Raw genomic sequence first — 20967 nt, forward strand, 5'->3', positions numbered from 1 at the left:
TGGCCAGCTCAGCAGCCCCAGTGGACAGAGGGAGCCTTTCTTAATGGTGCCAGCGAAAGTCGCAGGGCCAATGCCCATTGAACTAACTTGGGTCATGTGTCCATCTCTGAAGTAGTCACTGGGTCTGACCCATCCTGGCTTGGATGACATATTCCCATTTAGAGCTGAAATTGGCAAATCTGCCAGAAAACGGGATGCAGAGCAGGCAGACCTGGCCAGGATGTCCACGGTGCTTCCTCCCCTCGTGCCCAGTGCCCCACCCCTGACTCCACTCCCAGACCTCAGAGCTGGAGCATCCGGAACTTCTAACCAGACTCCGGTCCAACCTCACTCCTGAATGCAGCAATAGGGGTACTACAAGGGGAAGCCGGGAGGGTGTGTGGGGTGCTGAAGTGACCTGGGACAGACCTGGGTTCCCATCCAGAATTTGCCACTCACCAGCTGTGTGTCTCCAGGCAAGTCACTGACTCTTTCGGGGTCTTGGTTTTCCCATCTGTAAAATAATGATAATAATCAATACATTGACAGCACCTACTATGTACTGTTCCCATTTTAAGCACTTTCTAAATACTTTTTGAAAATCCCCAATCTGACCGTAGGAGGTAGGTACCATCACTATCATCCCTGTATCATAGTTGAAGTTGAGTGATTCGAGATAGGTCAGGTGACAAGCTCAAGGTCACACTGTTAGCAACAGACTCCTCAGGAGCAGAACTAATGTGAATGAACGTGGCTGGCCCGGCGCCAGGGGCAGATACCTGGGAAGAGCCATGAGCTTTGTGATGACCAAGGGGCAATCTGAGTGTGTGCTTGGTGGGTTCTTACAGAGGTAGGAAGAGGCCAGAAAAGACTCCACCAGCTCTTGCTGAAAAAGCCTTGCAGCCTCCCCTCAGCCCTAAAACCTTCCCTGAAAGGTGTGGGGGAGCACGGAACAGGAAGGTGGGGGTGGAGGGAGGAGGGTAGGGCTGTGAGGAGGAAGGGAGGGGGTTCTCCTTTCTAAGCCTTCATCCAGTCCCATTTTATCCTCACAACAGGTTAGCAAAAGGAAACTCAGAGAGGGGAAGTGTTTCAGCCAAGGCACAGCAAAGGTCCAGTTTCTGGACCCCAGTGCTCCCTTGTCTCATCTTTTCCACTCTGGGGATCCAGAAGTCATTGGCCCAGCCTCCCAGTGTGTGGGGGGAGCTCATGCTCTGGGGGTGGGAGAGACCGACCTGTCAGTGACTTGAAGTGTAATCGGTTTGGGGGTGGCAGACACGAAGTCCTGGTGGGAGGCACCCACTAGCCGCCCACCCACCAAGGCTGAGTGTGTGGGTTTCAGGGGCAGCAGCAGCAGCTGAAAGGAGGCAGGTTCTCAGAGGACAGTGACCAGTGGCCACCAACCCCCACCAGTCAAGGCAACTGAGAACTATGGGTCCACTGAGTTTGGCAAGTTAGGGGCCACTGGTGACCTTGGCAAGTTAGGGGTCACTGGTGACCTTGGCCAGAGCAGTGCCAGAGAAAATGCAGGTAGGAAGAGACAGATGACAGATGTCTGTCTGCATCCTATAGAAATGAAAGGATGAAGATAACATGGAAGGGTGACGCGTGCTGAGACCAGAGGAGGGGGCTCTAAGGCATGCCAGCAAGGAACACCCTTGCTTCCCTGAAAACAGGGAAAACTGAGTGCAGGGTGTATGGGAACTCTCTATACTATCTTTGTAACTTTTCTGTAAATCTAACACTGTTCTAAAATAGAAAGTTTATTTAAAAATGTTGATGGCAAGAGGTGAGAGTGGGTGTGGCTGGAGAGTTTGTAGGTGGCTGGTGGGGAGGCAGGAATTTGAGGAAGGAAGAGCTTAGATGCATTTTAGGGCTTCTGATTTTTGGATGCAAAATTGAGTGTGCAAGATGGGGGGATCGGGGGGAGTGGGAAGAGCTGTGAGCTAGGACAAGTCAAAGGAAGCTGGAAGAGGCTGAGGCCGGAGATGCACATGGCCAGCCATCTGTCTGACCCTCCCTGGCTGCAGGTTCTCCTTCCTCCTCAGAATCCTGCTCTCCGTGCCTAAGGATGCGAGGATGGCTGAAGCTCTGTCCCCCATGGCTCTCCCCGCTTCCATTTCCCACACTGTGTCACCCACTCCCTTAGGGATCCCCACTGTACCCCAATCACACCTACTGGCCAGTTGGTCTAGGGCACACGGCCTGGGTCTGTCCCTGCCTGGGCTTCACTCTAGTGAGGACCATGGAAAAATTGCCAAGGCCAGTGGTCTCTAGGCATAGTAGGCACTGACTTCCCAAGGCAGGGGCCTGTGAATATTTTGAGTTTTAAGAGGGTTCTCCCAACTCCAGAGCGCCAGGAACCACTGCTGCACATAGGCAGCCCTGCTCTCCTTCTCTTGGCATAACCAATTACCCAACACAGAACTCAGAGGCCCAGCTCGAACCACCTCCTCCTCCACGGTGCAGACGGGACCAGGTGAAGTCAGCTCAGGGAGGTCGAGATTGGAGGCTTTGTAGTGGTGGAAAAGGCTGCTGAGAGCTGTGGACAGTTTCAGGGTCCCAACCCAACAAAGAATGGAGTTCTGGGAGGCCCTGGCATGGTGTCCACTCCCTTGCAGGGGACTTTTCTGAGTCCCCCCTCCCCTTCTGTGCTCAGAGCTTCAGGAGATAAAGGTGCCAAGAGGCTGGCCCTGAGCGTCCTTGGAGGAGCCCTGCCCTGGGGGTCTGGGGTTAGATGCTGCTTCTGGAACTCTACTTGGGACTCCTCTGGGAGGCGTGAGGCTTGGGAGAGAAGGCAAAGGATATCCTAGCTAGCTTCATCAGAGAGGGCACAGGCGTGGAAGGGAGGAGAGGCCGGGAATGGAGGGATGATGAGCTGGGCAGAGGCTGAGAATGACCTGGAATGAATGGTCATGGAGCCGAGATGGGGGTCTGCGGTTGGGAATTGTCAACTGGGATCAGGATGAGACTGGATGGGCTGGACTGAGGAGGATGCTGTGAGAAATGTCGGGGCCTGGGACATGTGCTAAGCATGGGGCTGAAGCTGGGATGGGAAAGGAACTGGGTTGGCTTTGGAAGTGGGATGCAGATGGCAGTGGATAGTGATGGGATAGACTAGGAGGCATGGACCTCTAAGGGTCAGAGAGGGGCTGCGGATGGGCCAGGGATGCGCTGGTATGTGTGAGCTGGATTCAGATGAAAATGGCTTTAAGGTAGGATGGGACGCACCGGGAATGGAGATCAATGAAGCAGTGGGTGGGGACGGGGCTGAGTTCGGGGCTGGAAGGAGGGCGAGCACCGAGGTGACCGACGGGGCAGGTGAGGGTTCGGGACGTGGATGGGGCGGGCCCGGGAGCGGCGCTTAGGGGCGGCGGGTGAGGGGCGCGAGGGCGCCCGGGGCAGGCCGGGAAGGGGGGGCGGGCCTCCCCCTGGGCCGGGCCGGGGCGGCGCTAGGACCGAGCGAGCGGAGGGAGCGAGCCGGGCGGAGCCAGCGCCCCCCGCCCCCCGCCGGCCGGCTCCCCTCCCCCGGCCGCTGGCTCGCTCGGCTCGCGACGCTGCAGAGGCTCCGAGGCGGCGGCGGCGGCGACTCCCTCTTTCCCTCCCTCCTCCTCCGTCCGCCCGTCCGTCCGCGCGTCTGTCCTTTCGACCCAGTCCGGCCCGAAGCATGGCCGGCGTCAGCTTCAGCGGCCACCGCCTGGAGCTGCTGGCGGCGTACGAGGAGGTGATCCGGGAGGAGAGCGCGGCCGACTGGTGAGCCCCCCGCCCCCGCCCCCGGCCCCTTTGTCCCCGCGCCGCCGCCGCACCTTTGTTTCCCTCCCACCCCGCCGCCCAGCCGCCGGGAAGGGAGGGGGACCCCGAAATGGTGCAGCGGGCCGGGAGGGCCGGGAGGGGCTGCCTTTGTGTGCGCCGGGGGAGGGGCCGGCGGGCCAGGCGGGGCACTGCCGGGCCCCGAGCGCCCGGAGGCGGCCCCAGGCGCGCGGTGGGAGCGGCGGCCGGACGCGGCCCGCAGGACGCGGGGTCCCGATTTGGGGCCCGGGGCCGCGTGGCCCTGCGGGAGCCCATCCCCCACCCCACCCCCCGGGCGCGGGGGACAGGTGTGCACGGGGCGGCCAAGGGCACCTTCGCCACCTTCGAGCGGGCGAGGTCCGGACGGGGACGGGGCGGGGACCTATCTAGCGGAGCCAGCGCAGCCTGCCGGGCTCAACCCGGCCGGGCCACAGCACAAAGGAAAGCGAGGGCGGGGGAGGAGCGGAGCGAGCTGGGGGCCGGGCGCCCCGCCCACCGGGGGCCTCTCGGACTGGGCCACCCTCCCCCCCACCCCCGCCCCGCAACCTGGGCTGGAGTGAGGTGGAAGGATGTTCAGTGCCACATGCGACCGCGAAGTGACTCCCTTACCGTCGCGGGTCGCGGAGGAGGCAGGGGTGAGCTCTCCTCCCCTACCTGAACGGGACTGCGGGGACTAGGCAGCTGGGTTAGGGGGCACCGAGCTGCCTTTCTAGGGGACCAGCTGAGGTTCCTGGGAGGAAGCCCTCTGGAGAACAAGTGTGGAGGGAGCCCCCAAAGAGGGCTGAGGAGGTGAGCAGATCCACGGGCCCCTAGCAAGGGGCATTTGGTCCCTGATGGGGGAGGAGCTGGGCCGCCCCTCTCTCCGCCCCCCAGCTGTTGTCTCCCCCTGAGCTGGGGGAAGGGATGGACCACCTGCTCTGGGGCTGGCGGCCCAGGGTGGCGGAAAAAAGAAACCGAGGGCTTCCTCACTGCCCCATCCTGGAATCCTCTTCCTCGAGTAATACTCTTCTCCTGGGGAAGGTTCCCATCTGGTTCCTAGGCCTCCTCTCCCTGCTGGCAGATGGGAACAGGCTCTTATTGAGGAAACTGAGGCAAAGAAGAGGGTGGGTCTGAGGGACCCCGCTTGGGCTGGCTTTACCTGTACACTGGGAGGGCAGCCAGATGGGGACTCGGACCTGGGGGCTGGAGGAGGGAACGAGATGGCTGGGCATCCATGGCACTGTACTGCAGCACTGGCCGGCAGCCAGGCCTGGAGGGATGGACGCGGGAGACAAGCTCTCCTGTCCTGCAGGTCAGTCACAGAAGAGGCCAGCACAGGCTCAGCAGGCAGGAGGCCCACCCATTGTCTCAACCCTGCCCCAGGGGGCCTGAGATCATGAGAGGAGCTCTGGGCAAGAGGCTGGCTTGGCCTGGAGAAGGAGCTGGCTTTGGGATAAGGCCCCGCCTGAAGAGAGGCACAGCTCACCCCAGAACACCTCCTTCACCCTCCAGTCTGGAGGGGTGCTATATACCACCAGCCCGTTTTCTCCTCAAAGCAGAGCTCTGGTGGCCTATTGCCAGGGCCACACAACCCCTGCTGCCCTACATCTTGTTCAACAGAGGCCTGCCCCCCGCCCCCGCCCCACCAGCAGCATCAGTGTGGCCAAACCGAGTTATTCATCACTGGTGTGCGTCACCCCCCATCTGGGTTGTGTGTGGGACACACACAGATGCACACATGTACCCTCGCACATGCACACAGTCGTTCACTAAGGGCCCAGATAGCATTTTGAAAAAAGGGTGTGAGGATCACTTTCTGCACAAGAGGACATGAGTATCCCAGCACCGAGCATGGAACCATGGGTGCAGTGAGATCTGAAGACTCAGAGGCAGACCCTGCACAGAGATCCAGAGGGAGGGGCGTCTTGGGTAAATTGCTGTCTGCCCCCTCTTACCTTGCCTCCAGTAAGGGAGGGGTGGTTGGGAGGAGTTCACTCCTAGGTGGCAGGGCCTTTGAAGTGGACCACTACTCTGGCGCGGGGAGCAGGGGACCCAGGAAATGAGGTTGTATAGTGGGAAGGGCCACTGTTGCCCTGGTTGTGATATGACTCACTGTGACCATACGCAAGTTCCTGGTCCTCTTGGAAAGACAAGGGATTGGGCCCAGCCCTACCTGCCTTTCTAGCACCACCATCATGAGAGTGATGTTCCTGAGGGGTCTACCTGCCCCCAGCCACCCACCTGAGCTCACCCCAGGGCCTCTGGAACTGCCACATTCTCGCTCCCACCTCACGCTAGTTCAGTTTCTGGCTAGATGGCTTCTAAGTTGGTGTCAATATCATACATACTTCTGGTGTACAGTGTGCTGGACCCCAGGCCCTGAGAGCAGGATGTGCTGATTGACCGAGTCAGCGTTCCTGCCTTCACGAGGCTTACAGTTGGGGTCGGTGTCTGTCTCCAGGAGTTGGAGCTGGCGAGATGTGTAGGTGCCTGGCCCCTACCCCATCCTGATTCCCTGTTGTTTCACCAGCTTTCACCTGGTGCACCACCAGGCTCGGGGTGCCTCTGATTGGTTTGAGAAGCACTGGCCTTTGTATTCCTGCTGGGATGTGGTGGGTGCTCTGGGAGACACAGCTCAAGGGAGGCTGCTGGGGGCCAGCATTGGGTCCTGAAGAACGGAAGGATTCCACTGGGAATAGGCATGGGGTAGAGGAGCAGGTCTTGCCTTCCATTCAAAGAGAACCACATAGGCAGAGCCTCCAAGGTGCACCCTGTCCAGAACCCTGCTTGGGTCAGGGAGCTGTCAGGTGTGGCCCAAGTGTGTGGTGTGTATAGGGTGGTCCAATGGAAAGGCAAGCTGGAGGGTTCGAACTGGGGTATGGTTTCTACTGGGGAAGGGCTGTGGCTGGAGCAGGAAAAGGTGGCCTGAGGTGGGTAAGCAGGGCCTTAGGATGAAAAGTGCCCCAGAGAGCCTGGGCAGGTTAGGACAGGTGATCTCAGGGAGGTGTGATGTCTAGAGCAGTCTCTGGGAACTAGGGTCCCTGGGCTCTGCCTCAGTTTCTCATCTATGTATGGAGAGGGACAGAGCCTGCTTCTCTCAGGGCCCTTTGTTCCCGTAGTGGGTTAGGGCAGCAGGACAGGTGGTGGGACAGCTGTGCTGGAAGCAGATGTCAGGGACAGGCCAGGGCTGGGGGCCACAGTTGGACTAGGAGCTCCAAGCCCCACAGCCCACCTGAGTCCCTTCCTGGAGGTAGGAAGTGGGGAATCCAGGAAGAGGAGGGGCCACAGCCATTTGGCCCTGGCCATAACTCCTGAGATGTACCCTCTGTCCCTCTCGCCTTCATTTCCTTCATCCCTTCACTTCTCTCCTTTCTATTCTTCCTCCTCTCCCTGTTTCTCCCTCTGCTTCTCCCCTCCCCTTTCTCTTCCCCCTTGCCTTCCCTTTCTGCCTCCCCTCCTCACAGCCCCAGCCTCCTGCCTTGGCATCTGGGGAATAGGAGTTTGGAGAAGGGGTTGAGCCCTTCCAAACCTCAGGGGCAAGGCCCTTCCTCCTAGGCTCCTGCTCTCCTCCCTCCCAGAGGGTCCTCAGCCTGGGCCTGCATGGGGTGATGGGGGAGGCATCTCTGCATTCCCTTCCGTGAAATGGATGCTCTGTCACCGCAGCCTATCAAAAGGAGCCAGGGCACAGAAGCCAGGGAGGAGGAGGAGGAAGGAGGAAGGCTGCCAGGTCAGCTTTATGTTGAAGCTCAGGCGGAAGGAAGGAAAGGCCAGCAGTCTCAGGAGGCCTCAGCCAGGGCGGAGGCAGCCTAGGGGCTGGAAGGCCTGGAGCTCGTGGCCACCCTGGGGCCATAGTCTGGGCGAGAGTGACTGCAGTGACCTCATCCCCATTTCAGAGAGGCGGAGATTGAGACTGAGGGCGGGTCCCCAGGGTCCTTTGTGTTCAAGGAGAATGCAGCTGGGGTGGGCCAGTCGTGTGCCAATTGCAGGGTTGCCATGGTTACTGGGGGATGCCCAGAGCTGTGGGAGCACCAGGTTCTCTCTCCTCCTCCCTCCCTCCCTGGGGGAGGAGCAGCAGGAGGAGCAGCGGGGACCAAGGCACGTGCCAGATAAGTTCCTGGCACTAGCCAATGGGGGGTGAGGATGGTGGTAGCCAGGGAACAGTAACCAAGGAACCGTAGTCGCCTTGGAATCTCCATCACACACCCGCTCCACTGGGTTGTAGGCTGCCAGGGCCAGGGCCGAGATGCGGCACACTGAGCTTGACCGGCCAGCAATTTCTCCCCTCACTGCCTGCTCCCCACCTGACCCGGGCCTCCAGCGGCACCCTGTTGGGCTCCTGCCCGAGGCCATGCGTGGCCCTGTTGTCATGGCGACTGCAGGAGCCCTCCCCGTTCCTGTCTTTCCCACTCCATGTCCCTCTCCCTCCCCAGAGCTGTCCCCACCCAGAATTGGCAGCCTGGGCCCTGACAGTTTGACAGCCACCCCTCCCTCTCCCCAGGGCTCTGTACACATATGAGGATGGCTCAGATGACCTCAAGCTTGCAGCATCAGGAGGTAGGAATTCCAGCCATTCCTTCCCTTCCTCTCCACTCCCTCCTCAGTTGTTTTCTTCCCCACCCACCTGGCTCCAAGCCACCTCCCCGCCTGCATCCACACTTGTCTGGGTCTGGCAGGTGTCCTTCCTCCGGTCATCCCTGTGTCCCCGGGGTGGGGAGGGAGCTTGGAGCCTTGTTGAATGTTGGACTTCTGAGAAGGCTGAGCCTCCAACAGGGCAAGTGAAGTGACTTGCCTGAAGCCACACAGCTGGGATGCTTTGGGAGAAGGGCCCTATTCACCACCTTCCCCAGAGCCAGAAGGCTTGATTTTGCCTCTGGGCACTGGCACCTGGTGAGACATGGTGATGTGTGAAGAATGAGACCTGAGGATGCCTCAAATCAGGCCCTGCAGGAGGCAAAGCTAGATCCCTGTGCACCCCCGCCCCGCCCCCACACAGACCAACACAAACTGGGACCCACACATCCCAGAGGCCAGAAGACCCCTTTTGGTGCCTGGGGAGCCCAGGAAGAGTCTTTCCTTTGAGTTCCAGGCTATTTTGGGGAAGGGTTTAGGAGGCAGAGAGCCCTGACACTCTCCTGATTACTCCAGAAGGGGGCTTGCAGGAGCTTTCAGGCCACTTTGAGAACCAGAAGGTCATGTACGGCTTCTGCAGCGTCAAGGACTCCCAAGCGGCTCTGCCAAAATACGTGCTCATCAACTGGGTATGTGGCTGTGGCTGGGGAAGGGAGCCAAAGGCCCAGGGCGGTCGCCCTTCCCCTCAGCCCTCTGACACCTGTGGAAAGGGAACCCCACCAGCCCCAGGGAGGATGCACTCTATCATGTAGGGCCCCTCTTGTCCTTTCCTGACCCCCTCTTTGCTGGGTACTTTGCAGGTGGGTGAAGATGTGCCTGATGCCCGTAAGTGCGCTTGTGCCAGCCATGTGGCCAAGGTGGCTGAGTTCTTCCAGGTTTGTGTGTGGGGCCAGGGCTCTTGAGAGCGGGGACAGCCACCAGGGTCTGTATGCTGAAGTGGTGATGGCGGGAGGGCGGGGCCGCCTGAGCACTGCCATCTTCTTGCGGAAGGGCGTCGATGTGATCGTGAACGCCAGCAGCGTGGAAGACATCGACGCAGGTGCCATTGGGCAGCGGCTCTCCAACGGGCTGGCGCGGCTTTCCAGCCCCGTGCTGCATCGGCTGCGGCTGCGAGAGGATGAGAATGCCGAGCCTGTGGTTAGTGTGTGTTTGGTACCTGTGGGCTCTGCCTGCGTGGCCTGGTGTCCGAGACTGGCCTGTCCAGTTCCTCTTAGCCCTCACCCTTTAGGTGTGGGGGGGTCCCGGAGCAGTCAGCCTGCTCATGCTGGGTCCTTTGACACCAAAGGGCACCACCTACCAGAAGACAGACGCAGCTGTGGAAATGAAGCGGATTAACCGAGAGCAGTTCTGGGAGCAAGCCAAGGTATGGACCCTGAGCCTGGCCCGGCTGAGCCGCCACCCCTCATGGGCCCCATGGGGCAGCTCTGTGTCCCTCACTGCAGTGGCGTGGTCCATGCTACGTGCCCACCTCCTACCTCCTGCCCTGGGTTAGGGACGAGCCGGAGGGGCAGGGGCCAGGCGCCCAGGCTCAGGGCCTACCCTTGCTCACACCGGGGCTCGCAGAAGGAAGAAGAGCTGCGGAAGGAGGAGGAGCGGAAGAAGGCTCTGGATGAGAGGCTCAGGTTCGAGCAGGAGCGGATGGAGCAGGAGCGGCAGGAGCAAGAGGAGCGCGAGCGGCGCTACCGGGAGCGGGAGCAGCAGATCGAGGAGCACAGGTGAGCCCTCCCGCCCAGCAGTGCTCCAGGGCCCCCCCAGGCGCACCCTGAAGGTTGCCGGCTGCTTGTTGTTCCAGGAGGAAACAGCAGACTTTAGAAGCCGAAGAGGCCAAGAGGCGGTTGAAGGAGCAGTCCATCTTCGTAAGTTCTTTGCCCAGGCTTCCGGTCTCCTGGTCAGGGAAGTGAGGATGGTCCCTGTGTTCCTGGGCCTTGTGGGGAGATGAGGGCTCGGGGATGGTGCTGGGTGTTCTGAGGACCTGCATGGGCACGGGGTGCAATGGAGCATCAGGCCTGGTACCTCGTCATCTGGGGCTCTGGCCATGGCAAAAGACTACCTTGGAGAAGCTTGTGCTCTAGACTGGAAGAGAAAATCCATCTAGACCCAGAGTCTCACTGACCAGGCTCCCCCTCCTCTCCTGGGGGAGGGGCTCTAGGCAGATTAGACACTGTTTTTATGCTTTGAGGGGCCGCCAGGCCTGGTCCCACCACAGGAGTGCTGTGGGCAGCATGGGTGAGTCTGGGCCAGTGCTGGGCATCTGTAGCCAGTGTGCAGTGTTTCCTTGGGAGCAGCCACTTTGTTCCAGGGGTGCTGTCTGAACCTCCAGACATGGGGAAGGGCACATAGGTCCTGTGGATTGGTCCCTGAAAATCACAGCCAAGTCACATCTTCATGCTTTGAATTTAGTATTTCAGAAATAGCTAATGTCATACAGGACTGAGCATAGCTTAGTTCAGGAAGGAAGGTGGGTTGATACTCATCTGGATTGGAACTGTGATGGGCAGATGCAGGGCTGTGGGGACTCAAACGGGCTCCAGAGTCACACCCACAGGAGGCTGAGAGACAGGAGGCAAGACAGTCCTGCAGGCACCGGCGTAAGTCACTCCAGTCACATCGGCCCTTGGATGGGATGGGGACAATGTGTGGCTGGTAAGCTCCAGCCCCAGTCATTCATTCAACACACACTTCACCTGCCACCTGCAGAACATGATGGAGAACACGCTGGGCAAGACCTTTTTTTTCATAATAAGTTGATTCATGTATTTGTTTTAATTATGGTAAAATATACATAACCATAAAATGTATCACTTCAGCCATTTTAAAATATGCAGTTCATTAAGTGGCATTAAGTTCATTCACATTGTTGGACAACCACCACTACTCTCCATGAAGCACAAATTCTCCCCTTCCCCACTCGCCAGCCCCTAGAAGCCACCATTCCACTTTCTGTCTCTATGAAGTTGACTACTGTGGGGACCGCCTATCAGTGGAATCATACAGTGTTTGTCCTTTAGTGTGTGGCTTATTTCACTTAGCATGATGGCCTTAGGGTTCATCCGTGTGGTAGCATGCGTCAGAATTTCCTTCCTGTGGAAGGCTGAATCCTATTCCATTGTATGGATATACTATTTCCTTTCACAGTGGTTTTTTTTTTTGAGACAGAGCGTCCCTCTGTCGCCAGGAGCCAGTCTGGAGTGCAGTGGCGGGATCTCGGCTCACTGCAACCTCTGCCTCCCAGGTTCAAGTGATTTTCATGCCTCAGCCTCCTGAGTAACTGGGATTACAGGCACGCGCCACCACACCCAGCTAATTTTTTGTATTTTTAGTAGAGACAGGGTTTTGCCATGTTGGCCATGGCTAATCTCAAACTCCTGACCTCAGGTGATCCACCCACCTCTGCTTCCCAAAGTGTTGGGATTACAGGCATGAGCCACCATGCCCGGCCAGTAGTGCAATGGTGTGATCTCTGCTTACCGCAATCTCTGACTCCCGGGTTCAAGCAATTCTCCTGCCTCAGCCTCCATGTAGCTGGGATTACAGGCATGCATCACCACGCCCCGCTAATTTTTTATATTTTTAGTAGAGTTGGGGTTTCTCCATGTTAGTCAGGCTGGTCTCGAACTCCTGACCTCAAGTGATCCACCCGCCTTGACCTCCCAAAGTGCTGGGATTACAGGTGTGAGCCACCTTGCCTGGCCTTTTTTGTTTTTTTGAAACAGTCTCACTCTGTCACCCAGGGGGGAGTGCAGTGGCACGATCTCGGCTCACTGCAACCTCCACCTCTTGGGTTCAAGTGATTCTCCTGCCTCAGCCTCCTGAGTATCTGGGATTACAGGCACGCTCCACCATACCTGGCTAATTTTTGTATTTTTAGTAGAGACAGGGTTTTACCACGTTGTTCAGGCTGGTCTCGAACTCCTGACCTCGTGATCTGCCCGCCTTGGCCTCCCAAAGTGCTGAGATTATAGGCATGAGCCACTACACCCGGCCTGATAAAGTTTATTTTTATGCTAACATTTCAAACACACACACATGCAAGTAGACAGAATAGTGTTGTGAACCCCCTGACCTGATTTATTTTCACCAATTATCATCATTTCAGGCAAAATCTGAAGGAGCTTACCCTTATTTTATAGTCCCATCTGGCCCCTCAAATATTCACGTGACAGTGAAAGTGGACATTCTCGCAGGTCATTGTGGTAGCCTTGCCACTTCAGGTCCTCTAAGGAAGGGCACACGTGAGAGACTTTGGGATTTAGCATCATAAAATGCTTTCTCTTGGCTTAAGGAGCTGTTCTGCTTTCTCTCCCATTAAGAATTGTGTTCCATGTCTGGGTTCCCTTTTTGCCTGGGCTGCAGGGGAGCTCCCATGTGTCTGAAAATGCTTTAGGCACAGCAGTGGCTCTGACCCATGTGGTTAGTGTATTGACCTCTCTCCGTTCCCTGGGCCTTACGTGTTTCAGTGTTGTTCACATGGTCGGTAGTTAAAGTCTTTGGGGTAGCTGCCTCTGGGTCCTTTCTTGGAGCAAGGCAGAGGAATCAAGCAAGTGAGATTGCAGCAGGCAGGGGGCAGAGCACCAGCAAAGGCTGGTGGGACATAGGATCGTGGGAAGGCAAAGAGCCTGTGCTGACTGGAACCCCGTGGGCTGAGGAGCAGGGGAAATTTGACTGGGAAAGGATGACGAGGTCAGAGGAGGAGTTAGACTTCATTCTGGGGGTCATAAAGTTACCGCCGAGGTGACAGCCCTCCTGAGGTGGGATGCTACAAAGGGTCCTTCTCCTAGTGCCCCTGACAGATAAGCTTCAGTTCTAGATTATACGCTCAAAAACCAGAGCAGCCCTGGGACTTCACCCCTTACAGCCCTTCCTGTCCAAGCTGCCACCTGAGCAGCAGGGGATGCTGAATAAGAGGCCGTTGATGTGTGAGTTCAGTTGAGCAAACAGGCACCCGCCTTGTGCTGGCCACCTAGAGACCCCGGTCATCCTGTATCCCACCCATACGGCGGGTGGGAGAAGACTCCGGAAACAGGAACTTAGGACGTGGAGTCATCGTGGTGGAAGCCAGGAGCGCTCTGTGGGGACCCAGAGGAGGAAATGACCTGAACAAGCGAGGGACCTTTTCCCCAGGAAGCTCTGCCTACCCTGCAGCTGGAAACCAGAGGGCCTGGCCTGGCCCCGGGGCGGGGAGCAGGCATTTGGGAGAGAGGCTGAGCTCCCATGCTAAGGCTTGGAGGTGGGAACGGGTGTGCCTGTTCTGGGAACTGTGACTGCGTCGTGCTGAGGACTTGATGTCTACATTTCACAGTATGTGGGCGCCTTGGGTGGGGGCTGGGGCAGGGGGGTGGTGTTGGAGAGGTGACGGCTAGGTCAGGCAGGGGTGGGGACGTCGGCCAAGCGATGGCCCTTCCTACCCAAAACAACGTGTGCAGTGGGCAGGTGGAGCCAGTAGGTGATGGCGGGGCCGGGGCAAGCGGGTGGCACAAGCCTGGGCTAGGGGTGCTGCCGCGCGGCCCTGGTGATGGCCGCTCCGGGACTTGGAGGTGGTGTCTCCAGGGCTCTGGCACCTCAAGAGAAACTAGAATTCTGACTTCAGTATAAGGTTCCTGGTCTTTAAGTGGTGGCAACTAATTAACATGGTTTAAAAATATCATACCAGCAAAACAAAAGCCATCTGTGGGTCATATTTAGCCCATGCTTGCTGTGGCTCTTGGGAACCCCTGAGAGATTTTAAGCTCAGGAAAATAATGGTCTGAGCCGCATTTTAGAAGGGTCCTTTCAGGGCCTGTGGAGAGCAAATAAGGCAGGTGCCAGTGAGGATGGCTGGGCCGTGATGCCATGGTCCAGGCAGCAACATTGGGAGCATGGTGACCCCGGCACTGGGGTAGGAGGTCTGAGAAAAGTTATCTGCAAACCTTAGAGCGCTCCTGGATGGCTCTAGGCTCCTACTCAGATATGGGGATGAGCAAGCACGTGAATGAGCCTGGTGCCCAGAGGCCTGGCAGGTCAGAGATGAGGTGGTCAAGGGCCCTGAAGGAAGAGAGGGCCTCTGTGACTCGGTTTCAAGGGGCAGAGGTACCAGCTCTGAGACCCTTCCTGGCAGACCACGAAAGAAGCATGGGGGCTGTAAGAAGGCCAGAAGACTGGGCATTGGTGGCTCATGGCTGTAATCCGTCCCACCACTTTGGGAGGCCAAGGCAGGAGGGTCCCTTCAGCCCAGAAGTTTGAGACCAGCCTGGGAAACATAGGGAGACTCTCACCTCTACAAAAAAAATTAAAATGAGCCGGGTGTGGTGGTGGAAACCTGAGGTGGGAGGATTGCTTGAGCCCCAGGAGGCAGAGGTGGCAGTGAGCTGTGATTGCGCCATTGCACTTCAGCCTCTGTGACAGAGCGAGAACCTGTCTCAAAAACAAAATAAATAAATCAAATACAGTAAAAAAGAAGGCCAAGAGCCCCTGTGGGGGTAGGTGCACCAGACTCTGTCCCTTTGGTTTCCAGGGTGACCATCGGGATGAGGAGGAAGAGACCCACATGAAGAAGTCGGAGTCAGAGGTGGAGGTGAACGCGGGGGCACCGGCCAGGTGAGGTGGGCAGGGACTACCTCAGCTGGCCTGGCCCAGCCTCAACCTTCTCCTTGTGCCATCAGGAGGCAGCAGCCATTATTGCCCAGCGGCCTGACAACCCACGGGAGTTCTTCAAGCAGCAGGAAAGAGTCGCATCGGCCTCCGCGGGCAGCTGTGATGTGCCCTCGCCCTTCAACCACCGACCAGGTAGTCCTAGGCCTCACCCCCACCCGACCCCACTCCTCAGGTTATGGCCTTGAGCCTCTCTGGGACTCTCTTGGAAGGGAAGCCTTGCCCAAGGAACCCTTGGAGAAGGCGAGACCCTTCATCCAGCGTGCATCCGCCCACCACTTCCCAGGTGGCAGGACCCCAAGAAAGGCCAGGGGTGTTGTCAAAGTCGCTTGTGGCTGAACAGTGGGGAGTGCTGGGGCCTGAGGGGCAGCTCTGGCCTGGGCTGAGGCACAGCGCTGGCCGCGGGGAGCAGCCAGGCTGGGGTGAACTAGGTCTGGCCTGGAAGACCGGGATGCATGCGGGCTGGGCTCTTGCCCGGGCCCTGAGTGAGCCTCCTGGAGCTTGCACTCAGGTGTCCCCGTTCTGCTTATCACTGTGATGCTTCTCCTTCCCTGAAGCTCTTCCCCACCCTGTCTGCTGGCCTCAGTGTGCTTGCCCCATGCTGGGGTCCCTATGCAGGCCATGTCTGCTGTGCTGCTCTCAGGCTGGCTGTGTGTCTGGGGCTGGTGTGAGGCTGTGGCTGGCTTGGCTGAGTGCGCCCTGGCTGAAGGCAGCTTGGACATCCAGGGCCAGCCCTGGGGGCGGGAGAGGCCTTGGCAGGGGTGGGGGAGACTGACCCTCTCTTGTCCTCTGTCTCTTTCTCTGTCTGTCTCTCTCGGCAGGTCGTCCGTACTGCCCTTTCATAAAGGCATCGGACAGTGGGCCTTCCTCCTCCTCCTCTTCCTCCTCCTCCCCTCCACGGACTCCCTTTCCCTATATCACCTGTCACCGCACCCCAAACCTCTCTTCCTCCCTCCCATGTAGGTAGCAGCCCCAGGCCTCGGCGGGGGTGGTAAGGAGGGCCCCGCTTCCCAGCAGCCCCCCACCCTCACTCCCCCAGCCTGACCGCTGATCTCTGGTGTTTGTCCCCAGGGCAGGCACTGCCTGCCTCTTGTCCCTGGCCCTGTGGGGCACTGGCCCCCAAGGGCCTAGCTTACAGGGTCTGGAGCTGTAGTCTGGCCCCCACCCAGACTCCAGAGAGGAGGTGCTGGCCAGGCCCCAAGGTGGACAGTCCTGTCCCACCCGGCTCCCCTGCCCTCACTGATCCACCTGGGGTTTGTTCCACAGGCAGCCACCTGGACAGCCACCGGAGGATGGCGCCCACTCCCATCCCCACGCGGAGCCCATCTGACTCCAGCACCGCCTCCACCCCTGTTGCTGAGCAGATTGAGAGGGCCCTGGATGAGGTCACATCCTCACAGCCTCCACCACTGCCACCACCACCCGCACCAGCCCAAGGTGAGAGAGGGACCCTACCTGCACCGGGGCTCCCATCATCACTCCCTGGCTGAGAGCCCCAGGTTGCCATGGTAACCGTTCTCCAGGGATCTGGGCCACCCATCACTAAGACTGCACTGCCCTGGAGGCGGCTGTGCGGGGAGGAGCCCTGGTGTGCAGTCAGACCTGCCCTCTCTAAAGCTCAGCACCCGACTTCTCAAGTGGGAATCAGGCCTTCCTCCCGGAGCTGCCAAGGGGCTTAAAGCCACTGGGGTCACTGGGTAAGGGGGCAGTGGGACACCTGCATGGAAGTCCCTGGCTCCTTCACTCCTCACATTGTTGGACAACCACCACCACTGTCCATGGGGCAGGGTCTCCATCCTCCTTCAAGGGAGCCGATTGCATATCTCCTCTGCCTGTGCTGTGACAGAGACCCAGGAGCCCAGCCCCAGCCTGGACAGTGAGGAGACCAGAGCAGCAGACCCTCAGGCCTGGGCCGGCCCCGTGGAGGAGCCCCCCCAGGCACAGGCGCCTCCCCGGGGGCCAGGCAGCCCTGCAGAGGACTTGATGTTCATGGAGTCTGCAGAGCAGGCTGCCACAGCCGACACCACCGAGGCCCATGATGCAGCTGACGCCATTGAAACCGACACTGCCACTGCTGACACCACTGTTGCCAACAATGTACCCCTTGCCACCACCAGCCTCATTGACCTATGGCCTGGCAATGGGGAAGGGGGCTCCTCACTCCAGGGTGAGCGCAGGGCCCCCACACCACCCTCAGGTACTGAGGTCACCCTGGCAGAGGTGCCCCTGCTGGACGAGGTGGCTCCGGAGCCACTGCTGCCAGCAGGCGAAAGCTGTGCCACCCTTCTCAACTTTGATGAGCTGCCTGAGCCGCCAGCCACCTTCTGTGACCCAGAGGAAGTAGAAGGGGAGCCCTTGGCCGTCCCCCAGGCCCCAACTCTGCCCTCGGCCCTTGAGGAGCTGGAGCAAGAGCAAGAGCAGGAGCCACAGCCCCACCTGCTGACCAATGGCGAGACCACCCAGAAGGAGGCGACCCAGGTGCAGCAGGGGCTGCCTGGTGGGAGGGATGGGAGGGAGTCCAGGCTGAGCAGGGCACTGGTCCTGCATCGCTCAGGCTTGCACCAGTACCCCCTTTCTGTGTGACCCACATTATTGGAGGGGAAGTCCATCCCACCCGCCCTCCCTGGGCCAGCTCTGCTTTTGTTCCCAAGGCAGGCATCCGTGTTTCCCCGGCAACCAATGATTCCATCAGTGGTTGCCGGGGAAACACGCTCAGGCCTGATAGGTCAGCCCCAGTCCTGCTGGGTGGGGCCAAGTGACCTGATGCTTTCCCCTGCAGGCCAGTGAGGGGTACTTCAGTCAATCACAGGAGGAGGATTTTGCCCAATCCGAAGAGCTCTGTGCCAAGGCTCCGCCTCCTGTGTTCTACAACAAGCCTCCAGGTAGTACTGGGGTGGATGATGGGGAGGAATTTCGGTGGAGAGGCTGGGTTTGAATGTGGGCAGCCACCCCACCACTACCCACCACCCATAGAGGCTGGGGACACAAGCATGGGTCGGCTAGGTCCCTAACTCTTCTTCCCTTCTAATGCCATAGAAATCGACATCACCTGCTGGGATGCAGACCCAGTTCCAGAAGAGGAGGAGGGCTTCGAGGGTGGTGATTAGCAGTGGCGCCAGCCCTAGGCTGCCCTTGCCAAGGCCGCCCACCTGCATCGGCCTCTGGCCAGACGGCCCGCCGTGCCTGCATTCGCAGCAGCTCCGCCTGGCACCCACTCTGGATTCCGGCCCTGGCTGGGGACTTGGCCGCTTCCCTACCCACAGGGCCTGACTTTTACAGCTTTTCTCTTTTTTTTAAAGTTGATAGGAGACTTGTACAGTTGACTGGTTTTCCTCCCGTTGGTAGTTGAGACGCTGTTGCAAATTCCACTCCTCCTTCCCTGGTCCAGATTGTAGCTGTTAGTCCTCCCTGCTCAGCTGGCCGGGGTGGAGGCCTCACCCTGCTTGGGGCCTGGCGTGGGGGGAGCTCTGGTGGGAAAATGTTCCCCACCTCTTTTCCTAGTTTTATGTTTCTTGGAAAAATATCACTTTGTATTCTCTGTCCAGGGCTTCAGATATTTTGCACGAATTTTAAAACATGGCAATAAATGGCTCGTGGGCTCTGGCTCCCTGGGACCCCCCTCCCCGCCCTTCTTTTGACCCCTCCCTGTCTGGCCCAAAGGAAGTAGCAGGCCCAGCTGGGGCCCCTCGGCTACCCACCCCCGTCTCCTGCTGGGCAGGTCCCAGGCTGGAGGCCCTAGGCGCGGTTCAGGTCAGGGCTATGGATGGGGCCCAGGGGCTTGGGTGGCCCCTCCCCAACTCTCTCTTTGCTTGGGTTCCTTTTTCACGTTCAGTAACTTTTTTTTTTCTTTTTTTTTGGAAAGCACAAACTTCTGTAACGGGTCGTGCTCATGTCTGTTAATAAAGAAATCCAGATCCCTTTGGGCTGCCGCCTGCCCTAACCCAGGTTCCCAACTACTCCCACCTCCGAGGCCGCAGCACCTCCCTGCTACCAGGCGGCGCCCTCACCCTAATTCCAAGGCCCGTCAGACACTGGGTGGGGGGCTGAGGCTTCCAGGGGAAGCCGCCTGGAACCTAGAACCGCCCGAGGAAGGTTGATCTCAGACTTAGTTTTGCATCCTTAGGCGCTCTTGTGGCGGAAACGCAGGTTCAGAGTTCTTCCTGCCAAGGCCCTGGCTTGTCGCCAAAACCCCGGGCGAAAGCAGCGGGTGCACCCTCCGCTTGTACCAAACCAGATCACACACCTTTATTATCCTCAAAATGTAACAAACGGGATAAGAAATCCCTCCCTCCCCCCGCCCCTCCCCGCAGTCCAGGGAAGCATTTAAAAAGCCCCGCAGTCAGGCCAGGAGTTCGCCGGTGGGGCCCGGGGCGCCGGGCGCCCCTCTATACGGCTGTAGTCCTCCCGAACAAGGGGATGGAGACCGGCAGACGCCAAGCTCCGTGCTCCAGGGGCTCGCGGCTGCTGAGCTCTGAGTCGGTCCAGCTGGGGAAGACCCGGCGGCCGCGGTCGGCCTGCAGGCAGAGGGCTGGGCAGGGCGGAGCGGGCCGAGGGGCGCTGGGCAGGTGCAGCGCCGAGTTGTAGCCCCGGTCCAGGAAGAGCGGCTTGTAGCTGGGAGGCGGCTGCTCCTGTTTCTCCGCGCTGTCGCGGCGGCTCAGGAAGGGCGTGACGATCTTGCGGTAGAGGCCGCGCGTGTCCGTGAGCACCTCGCTGTAGGGCGGCGGCGGCTCGGCCATCAGCACCGCTTCTTCGTAACACGGTGGTTTGGACATGTCCGATTCCGCTGCGGAGTGGGAGGCGGTCGGAGGGGGTGAGGCCGCCGATTTCCAGCCTCTTGCAGAGGCTCTGGCCAGGGATCGCCCGCGCCCCAGCCCCAGCCCGAGCCCAAGCCTGAGCACTAGACCGCGGCCGCCTGTGTTCTCCCGGGGGCGGCGGGTGGAAGCCCCACGGGTAAGCAACGAGCCCGCCCGCGCCGACGGCCCGCCCACCCCTGGAGGCCCGGATCGCCCCCTGGCGGAGGTCGGTACTCACCTTGGCGCGGGTAGCTCCAGGGCCGCGGCGGCACCGACAGGTGCGGAGGCGGCGGATGGGGGAGCGCGTGGTGGTGCGGGTGCGGGTGCGGGTGTGCGTGCGGCTGCGCGGGCCCGTGGTGCAGCAGCGGGTGCACGTGCACGTGCGAATGCGAGTGCGCGTGCGCCGGCGCCTCCAGGCGGCTGCGGTGCGGTGGTGGCGGCGGCGGCGCCAGGCCCGGGGGACTCCCGGCCAGACTGCCCTCGAGCTCGAGGGGCTCCAGCTCTAGGGCACGCAGGTTCTGCTCGCGCAGTCGCTCCTCCTGGCGCCGTTTGAGGCGGCGGCGCAGGAAGCTGCAGAAGCAGCAGAGCAGGACGATGAGACCCCAGATGAGCCAGAAGCCGGCGAAGCACGTGAGGAACGTGTAGGTGCCTTGGGACATCACCATGGCGGCGGCGCGGGCGGCGGGTCCTCAGCCGCTTCACTGGACACTGGGCTCCTCCGCGTGGCCCCGGGCCCGCGCCACACTCTCAGGTGCCGCCAGCGTCACTCGGGGACCCGCGGCCGGGGGCTGCCCGTGGCAGGTCTCAAGTCGTGCGCGCGCCGGCGGGGGACAAAGGCGGCGCCCTCTCCTTCCCATGGCGCCGGCGGGCGCGCAGGCGTGCCTCACCCGGGGCCGCGCGGAACCTGTAGGGCAGACATAGGGCGCAGTGAAGGCGCGCCGCGGCCCCCGATGACTTCCCGGCCCCCGCCCGCGCCCTGCGCAGTCCGGGGAAAGCCTCCTTCGTGGGAACCCCGCGCTCCCCGGGGGCCTGGTGACGTCACTGATGAGGGTGACGTCACGCTCGAGGTTTCCTAGGTAGGGTTTCCCCGATCTGAGCCCCGCAGCCGCCACGGAGCCGGGGCACCGAGGGGAGCCGAAGCGGGCCAGCAGGGGGCGCCCAAAGGCCAGACTCC

At 59.9% G+C, this 20967-nt stretch overlaps 2 protein-coding genes across 5 annotated transcripts; one reads left to right on the forward strand and one right to left on the reverse strand.

Annotated features, from left to right (window-relative positions):
• The first annotated feature begins 3527 nt into the window (after positions 1-3527).
• Positions 3528-18614, forward strand: DBN1 (drebrin 1). 4 transcript variants are annotated; one of them, XM_021673414.2, is made up of 15 exons: positions 3528-3729; positions 8243-8298; positions 8890-9002; positions 9174-9248; positions 9364-9510; positions 9659-9736; positions 9937-10088; positions 10166-10229; positions 14864-14923; positions 15012-15135; positions 15822-15959; positions 16267-16437; positions 16847-17478; positions 17780-17882; positions 18037-18614. In XM_021673414.2, exons 1-15 carry the CDS (start codon positions 3644-3646, stop codon positions 18105-18107), a joined length of 2070 nt encoding a protein of 689 aa, XP_021529089.2. In that variant the 5' UTR covers positions 3528-3643; the 3' UTR covers positions 18108-18614. The 4 variants fall into 4 exon arrangements, with proteins under 4 accessions (XP_021529089.2, XP_021529090.2, XP_064232658.1 ...); XM_064376588.1 differs by lacking the exon at positions 3528-3729 and adding an exon at positions 4339-5056; XM_021673415.2 differs by lacking the exon at positions 15822-15959.
• A 606-nt stretch (positions 18615-19220) lies between these two features.
• PRR7 (proline rich 7, synaptic) lies at positions 19221-20697 on the reverse strand. Its single transcript, XM_064376589.1, has 2 exons — positions 20032-20697; positions 19221-19783 (listed from the first exon to the last, which is right to left on the reverse strand). The coding sequence occupies exons 1-2, from the start codon at positions 20456-20458 to the stop codon at positions 19386-19388; spliced, it is 825 nt and encodes a 274-aa protein (XP_064232659.1). The 5' UTR covers positions 20459-20697; the 3' UTR covers positions 19221-19385.
• Between the last annotated feature and the right edge of the window lie 270 nt (positions 20698-20967).

The sequence above is a fragment of the Aotus nancymaae genome, unplaced genomic scaffold (genome assembly GCF_030222135.1).
Source record: "Aotus nancymaae isolate 86718 unplaced genomic scaffold, 86718_ANA_hifiasm-v0.15.2.pri h1tg000015l_1, whole genome shotgun sequence".
Lineage (NCBI taxonomy): Eukaryota > Metazoa > Chordata > Mammalia > Primates > Aotidae > Aotus > Aotus nancymaae.

Bases quoted from the DNA above. Each gene is read 5' to 3' on its own strand.
- DBN1 (XM_064376588.1), top strand. From the start codon at position 4,965: ATGGCTGGGCATCCATGGCACTGTACTGCAGCACTGGCCGGCAGCCAG. The intron at 17,479-17,779 runs GTGCAGCAGGGG...TTTCCCCTGCAG, and splicing joins CCCAGAAGGAGGCGACCCAG to GCCAGTGAGGGGTACTTCAG. The intron at 17,883-18,036 runs GTAGTACTGGGG...CTAATGCCATAG, and splicing joins GTTCTACAACAAGCCTCCAG to AAATCGACATCACCTGCTGG.
- PRR7 (XM_064376589.1), bottom strand. From the start codon at position 20,458: ATGGTGATGTCCCAAGGCACCTACACGTTCCTCACGTGCTTCGCCGGC. The intron at 19,784-20,031 runs GTGAGTACCGAC...CCCACTCCGCAG, and splicing joins CTGGAGCTACCCGCGCCAAG to CGGAATCGGACATGTCCAAA.